The sequence below is a fragment of the Borostomias antarcticus genome, assembly GCF_949987555.1.
Source record: "Borostomias antarcticus genome assembly, chromosome: 2".
Taxonomy (NCBI): domain Eukaryota; kingdom Metazoa; phylum Chordata; class Actinopteri; order Stomiiformes; family Stomiidae; genus Borostomias; species Borostomias antarcticus.
In genome coordinates, this window is record NC_140235.1 from 41,538,022 (window position 1) to 41,545,521 (window position 7,500).

The window sequence follows — 7,500 nt, forward strand, 5'->3', positions numbered from 1 at the left end:
GTGAATGAGTCACGTCTCTCTAGTGAATGAGCCACGTCTCTCTAGTGAATGAGCCACGTCTCTCTAGTGAATGAGTCACGTCTCTCTAGTGAATGAGCCACGTCTCTCTAGTGAATGAGCCACGTCTCTCTAGTGAATGAGCCACGTCTCTCTAGTGAATGAGCCACGTCTCTCTAGTGAATGAGCCACGTCTCTCTAGTGAATGAGTCACGTCTCTCTAGTGAATGAGCCACGTCTCTCTAGTGAACGAGCCACGTCTCTCTAGTCGAGGTTACCCGTGTCGTCCTTGGTTCCGTACAGCGTGGCGAACACGTTGGCGTCGGTGCCCGCGTACTTCTTATCCCCCGTCTTCACCCTCATGGTGTAGGTGGTGGACATAGCTGTCACAAACAGATAGATAGATAGATAGATAGATAGATAGATAGATAGATAGATAGATAGATAGATAGATAGATAGATAGATAGATAGATAGATAGATAGATAGATAGATAGATGATATCATATGATAAAATCAGTCTTTCCTCCACTGTATGTCCACTGATCGAGTGTGAAGTGAAAGATGGAAACAAACCTATGAAGTCACAGTCATGTATGTGATAATCAAGTGGACAGAACAAGGAAAGGAAGTCACAGTATTGAGACGCGTCCTTCTGTGAGTCCCTGCCTCACCCTTCTGCTCCAGGCCGAGCGTGGCTGCAGAGTCTTCCTCGTCTTCATCATCCCCCTTCTTCATGAAGGCCTCGTCCACCGGGACCAGCTCCCTGGCGATCTGTCCGTCGTCCTCGTCGATGGCCAGCCAGCGTTTACAGGGGAAGTAGTACCTGGAACAGTCACACACAGTCAGGCTCACTGCTGATAACTACGTACATCCACACGCCGGCCCAGGTTTATATAACAGTAGTCCGTCTATCTGAAGCTCTGTACTCAGGGGACAGTGAACTCCATGCTTCCTGAGTGCCGGTCCGCTTCTCACCACCAGGTGGCGATCTACAGTTATTTTGTCATCGATCTATTTGCGGTGATCCTTTTGGACACTGGAAACCTGCAGGCAGATGGGATTCTGGGTATTACTCCACAATCCCCCCAATGCACACACACACACACACACGCACACACACACACACACACACACACACACACACACACACACACACACAAACACACACACAACCACACAGGCACACAAACACTTACGTAGTGTCGTCTTTGTTGTCGATTATCTCCACCCTGTCCAGGAACCAGGCTGCGTTGGGCCCACTGTTGTCATGGCGAATCCTCAGCTTCTTCAGAACGCCCAGGTCGATGGCTGGGATGGAGAACACGTCCTCCTGGACCAATCAGGGAGTCAGGAACCAGGGTCGGGGGTCAAACGCAGAGGTCAGTCAGAAAGGTTGTCACCGCCGCCAAAACACATCCATTTGAAATAATTGAGGTGCACTTGATTTCACTCGCAAGGCACTATGGGATCAATCAAGCTGTCCTATCCATGCAGACTCTACATGAAGGAGGAGTTAAATCAAGCGCATCCCAGAATCTCTGACCTGGCTTTTCTCAAACTTGTTCATCTTGTTGGACTTCCTGAGTCGGCGTTCTCCCGTGTCTCCCACCTCCCCGTAGATGTTGGCATAAACGTTGGCGTCGGTTCCGGCGCCCCACATGGAGCCCGTAAGCACATGGACCTCGTAGGAGTTCTCTGAGGGGACGTCCAGAACCACAGGGTCAAAGGTCAAGATATAGACCAGATACTGTTTAGCACATTTAGGTCAAGCATTTAGGAAACGCAAAAAAAACAACAACTGCTATATTCTCACCCTCCCCCCATCTCCCCCCCTCCCACACACACACACACACACACACATCTCCTCACCCTCCCACACACACACACACACACATCTCCTCACCCTCCCACACACACACACACACATCTCCTCACCCTCCCACACACACACACACATCTCCTCACCCCCCCCCCCCCACACACACATCTTCTCACCCCCCCCCCCACACACGCACACACACATCTCCTCACCCTCCCCCCCCCCCACATACACACATATCCTCACCCTCCCACACACACACACACACACACACATCCCCCCCCCCCACACACACACATCTCCTCACCCTCCCCCACACACACACACACACACACACATCTCCTCACCCCCCACCCCCCCCCCCCACACACACACACGCACACACACACATCTCCTCACCCCCCCCCCACGCACACACACATCCCCCCCCCCCACACACACACACACACATCTCCTCACCCTCCCTCCCCCCACACCCTCTCTCCTCACCCTCCCTCCCCCCACACCCTCTCTCCTCACCCTCCAGCTCTCCCGGGTCGTCGGGCAGCAGCTCCACCACCAGCTCCCCGTCCTCCTCGTCTCTGGCCAGCCAGCGGCCGCACGCGAACATGGAGGTCTCCACCACCTCCCCCAGCTCCTCCACCATCTCCACCTCCTCCTCCTCCTCCTTCTTCTTCTTCTTCTTCTTCTTGTCTTTCTTCTCCTCCTTCTTCTCCTCCCTCCTCACCTCCTTCATCACCATGGCCACGGTCAGGCGCTTGATCTCCACCGTGTCCAGGAACCAGCCGTCCCCGATCCCGGAGCCGTCGTGGCCGATGCGGATCTTGTAGATCTTCCCCACGTCCAGCGCCTCGATCTGGGGGAGGAGGGAGGGGGGGAGGAGGGAGGGGGGGAGGGAGGAGGAGGAGGAGGAGGGAGGGAGGGTGGGAGGAGGAGGATGAGGAGGGGGGAGGGGGAGGCCAGGTCAGCAACAGCATTACTCCTTTGAGATTTTCTGACTGACTGACTGACTGACTGACTGACTGACTGACTGACTGACTAACTGACTGACTGACTGACTGACTGACTGACTGACTGACTGACTGACTGACTGACTGACTGACTGACTGACTGACTGACTGACTGACTAACTGACTGACTGACCCTCTGACTCCCTCCCTCCTACACAAACAAACCCACACTTTTACAGTACACCATCACTGCTACCTTCCCCAGGCTCGGGTGTGATCAGGGTGTGATTAGATCAGGGTGTGATCAGGGTGTGATCAGGGTGTGATCAGGGTGTGATCAGGGTGTGATCAGGGTGTGATCAGGGTGTGATTAGATCAGGGTTGATCAGGGTGTGATCAGGGTGTGATCAGGGTGTGATCGGGGTATAATCAGGGTGTGATCAGGGTGTGATCAGGGTGTGATCAGGGTGTGATCAGGGTGTGATCGGGGTATAATCAGGGTGTGATCAGGGTGTGATCAGGGTGTGATTAGATCAGGGTTGATCAGGGTATGATCAGGGTGTGATCGGGGTGTGATCAGATCAGGGTGTGATCAGGCTGTGATCGGGGTGTCCAGACAGACCTTGTAGATCTCGGGTGTAATCAGGGTGTGATAAGATCAGGGTGTGATCAGGGTGTGATCAGGGTGTGATCAGGGTGTGATTAGATCAGGGTGTGATCAGGGTGTGATCAGGGTGTGATTAGATCAGGGTGTGATCAGGGTGTGATCAGGGTGTGATTAGATCAGGGTGTGATCAGGGTGTGATCAGGGTGTGATCAGGGTGTAATCAGGGTGTAATCAGGGTGTGATCAGGGTGTGATCAGGGTGTGGTCAGGGTGTGATCAGGGTGATCAGGGTGTGATCAGGGTGTGATCAGGGTGTGATCAGGGTGTGGTCAGGGTGTGATCAGGGTGATCAGGGTGTGGTCAGGGTGTGATCAGGGTGATCAGGGTATAATCAGGGTGTGATCAGGGTGTGATCAGGGTGTAATCGGGGTGTGATCAGGGTGTGATTAGATCAGGGTGTGATCAGGGTGTGACCAGGGTGAGATCAGGGTGAGATCAGGGTGTGATCAGGGTGTGATCAGGGTGTGATCAGGGTGTCCAGACAGACCTTGTAGATCTCGGTGGTCCCTCTCTCGTAGTTGTTTGAGCGGCTCTTGAGGGCGATGAGCTCCGTCTTGCCCTCCTCTCCGTAGATCTGGATGAACACGTTGGCGTTCGTTCCCGCCGCCCGCAGGTCCCCCGTCACCACGGTGATCTCGTAGTTAATCACTGTTAACGGGAGGGAGGGGGCGGAGGCCGACGGGTCGGCGGTGAACAGCCTGGGACAGGATGATGGAGGAGAGGCTGCTAACGCCTCATCCATCATCATTATCGTCATCATCACACAGCTGTTTACAAACACATGTTTACAAACGAGCAGGCGTTCGTGGTAGTGGATGAGAGGAGAGACCCACTAATCATCCTCTCGTTTTCTGTGTCATTATTCTACAGTGAAACCAAGTCCTCAAAAGCAGACTGGCTGTTTCAGAGTAGTTTCATGCTGTTCCCCCCCTGCTGTGCTCCGGTACAGAAGACTACCCCCAGAATCAGCCTGAATCTGATCAGCGTATCCCATAATAACATGCTGTAAGTGGCCCCAGGGGGATGTATAAATATGCTATAAGCGTATAAACATGCTATAAGGGGCCCCAGGGCTGTATAAACATGCTATAAGCGTATAAACATGCTATAAGCGTATAAACATGCTATAAGCAGGCCCCGGTGCTGTGTAAACATGCTATAAGCACTGTGGGCCCCAGGGTTGTATAAACATGCTATAAGGGGCCCCGGCGCTGTGTACATTGCTCGATGTCCAGGGTCTCGCTGGGGTAGATCTCCACCTCCACCTTGCCGTCGGCCTCGTCCTTGCAGAGCCAGCGGTGGCTGGGGAACATGTACTGCTTCCCCTGGACCGGGACCGTGATCTGCACGCTGTCCAGGAACCAACCGGCTCGAAGCCCCTCGTTGGTGTGGCCAATCAGCAGCCGGTTTATCTGCCAGGAGAGATCAGGGAGATCCATCCACAATCATATTTTGCTGTATATACTGTATGAGTACAAGGAAAAAACTTTTTTTCTCCAAAGTTTGATGGTTGGATAACGAGATGATTGTACCAGTTAAAGGAGTAGTTCGGTATTTAGATAGATAGATAGATAGATAGATAGATAGATAGATAGATAGATAGATAGATAGATAGATAGATAGATAGATAGATAGATAGATAGATAGATAGATAGATAGATAGATAGATAGATAGATAGATAGATACGTTCTTTGACGCCTTTGTACACTATGAGATTTCATACATATAGACTATCATAACTCCATGAGAGACGACCCACTTTTAAAGGAGTAGTTCGGTATTTAGATAGATAGACAGATAGATAGATAGATAGATAGATGGACAGACAGACAGACAGACAGACAGATAGATAGATAGATAGATAGATAGATAGATAACCCACTTGTCCGATGTCGACGGTGTCGACGGTAAAGACGTCGGTGCGCCCCGTCTCAAAGTAGTTCCTGAGGTCGTTGTCGGAGACGACCAGCATGGTCTTGTTGGTGTCGCCCGTCTCTCCGTAGAGTTTCACGAACACCCGCGAGTCGGAGCTGGCGCCGTTGATGCTCCCGGTCTTGATGGCGATCTGGTAGCTCACATCTGGGGAGACGCCGGGGACACGACGGGGGGGTCGGCTCTACTTACTCTACCCATGTGTAGCGGGAGGGGATCGAACACGGAACCCAAAACATCTAACGCTAAATCAGAGAGAATTCCCTGAGTTTCAGGGGCGATATTGGGACTTTTCAATGGCAGGCAGGGCTCCTCATCATGATGTGGTTCAAACCTAATCTCTTACACATGCACTAGTGTGGGTGCATTATCATCAGTGTATTATTGAAGTGAAGTAGCGAACTATCATGGCGATACAGTACGATATAGTGTATGTTTGTAATATTGATAAGAAATTGCAATAGGCATACTAATATTCCCCTGGGGTGTGTTATGAAGGGTGCACGGTCTATGCAGTGTGCTGCAGTGTTGTGATGATGATGTGTTGATCCAGCATCACGGTTCTGACGATACTGAGCCACTCACTGTGAAGCCGTAGTCCATCTGGAACCAGCTCTCTCTCAATCTGACCGTCGTCCTCGTTGCGGTCCAGCCACCTGAGAGGACGAACACAGGGAGACGACGCCATATCAAACTTTACCTCAGTCATCTCATTCATACTACATTTCATATCCATTACAGTCATTACAGTTAGACGCTTTTAGCCAAAGTTACTTACAATTAGTGCATTCAACATAGTCAAGTGTTCTACTGCTCACCAGAACTCAAGTGCATCTCTTTCTAAACAATAATCTAAGAGCCTAACCTAGTGCTGAAGAAAAAGGCCAAAGACATCTAAGTACAAATACAACTAGAGGGTCTTCCACTCAGAGAGTGCAGACCTCCGCCCCTGCCCCCCCCCTCAGAAGATGGCGGCCGATTCAATCCAATGAAAGTTGCTCAGTGGCGCATGAAGCAAGCCCCCATGGCCAGGAACAGACAGTTTTTGGCGTAGTGGCCAAGCTCGGTATTGCAAGTGGCGCCAAGAACCTGAAACCTATGAGGAAACTGAAACCTAAATCCCCCACTACACTAAAGTTACAGTAATATGGGTACTGTAGAGCCACCTATGAATGAATCATGGTCAAAATGTAATGGTGAGTTCCTTGACCCATGCTGCACCCCTCCACCGAGTTTCATGCATATCGGGCCGGTAGTTTTTGTTTAATCCTGTCCGCCTACAGACACACACACACACACACACACACACACACACACACACACACACACACACACAGACAAAACATTACCTTCCACTCTGCGGGGCTTTGCCCCTGGGGCGGAGGTAATAAGTGCTAGGTGGAAGGGTCAAGGGTCAGGGTCAAGTAGATCCTGTAAAGTTTAGGCTCTCTAGCTCACCAGGGCTGCCAAGTTTAACCAAAAGTTTGGGTTGAGACTTTTTCTCTTTGTCACCCCCCTTTCTTTCAAGTAATTTCACAATAAAGGTCCCATCGGCGTTGAACTGCTACTATTTCGCGGGTGGTAATTTCTCCACGTGAGAAATGAAAAGTGGATGTAGTATGTCCCAATACATAGTATGCCACAAGCAGCATGGCAAAAATACCAGGATGTCCTACTACATCCGGTCGTATTTTGCAGTATGCAAACCAGCAGGCTTTTCTGGCTATTCTGACCCACAATCCTGTGCGCAGCGGAAATGTGCGTCACATGTGCGAGTCGTGACAGATGTAGACGAATGTCGCGTTATGGACAGCGACGGATGTGGGCTGTTCAAGGCGCAATGTTATGACAAGGTAGTATGTCCCAATTGGATGCCTACTGCTTGCAAAGTACATACTTTCTAAGGGCAGCTGTAGTAGGTACTGGTAGTAAGAAGTAGAAGTATGCGATTCGGAGCGCAGCCTTACAGAACCTCTTCCGTCCCTGTTAAGCCTTGAGGTCTGAGGCAGGAAGAGCGTGATGGATCTTCCTCGCGGTGTAACGGAGAACCCCTGAGTATTTGCGGTTCGTCTCCGGTTACCGCCGGAGGAGGTAGCCGACTCAGCAGGGCCGCGCGTGTTTAGTCCCTGTTTG

At 51.2% G+C, this 7,500-nt stretch overlaps 1 protein-coding gene across 1 annotated transcript in view; it reads right to left on the bottom strand.

Annotated features, from left to right (window-relative positions):
• Window positions 1–7,500, bottom strand: part of loxhd1a (lipoxygenase homology PLAT domains 1a) — a gene marked incomplete at both ends in the record, with an annotated part of 62,672 nt that overhangs the window by 31,014 nt on the left and 24,158 nt on the right. Inside the window, 9 exon segments of the mRNA XM_084461245.1 lie at window positions 276–380; window positions 671–822; window positions 1,196–1,329; window positions 1,543–1,694; window positions 2,338–2,674; window positions 3,922–4,082; window positions 4,654–4,846; window positions 5,318–5,514; window positions 5,953–6,023. Of these exon segments, the coding sequence (XP_084317371.1) occupies window positions 276–380; window positions 671–822; window positions 1,196–1,329; window positions 1,543–1,694; window positions 2,338–2,674; window positions 3,922–4,082; window positions 4,654–4,846; window positions 5,318–5,514; window positions 5,953–6,023 (1,502 nt within the window).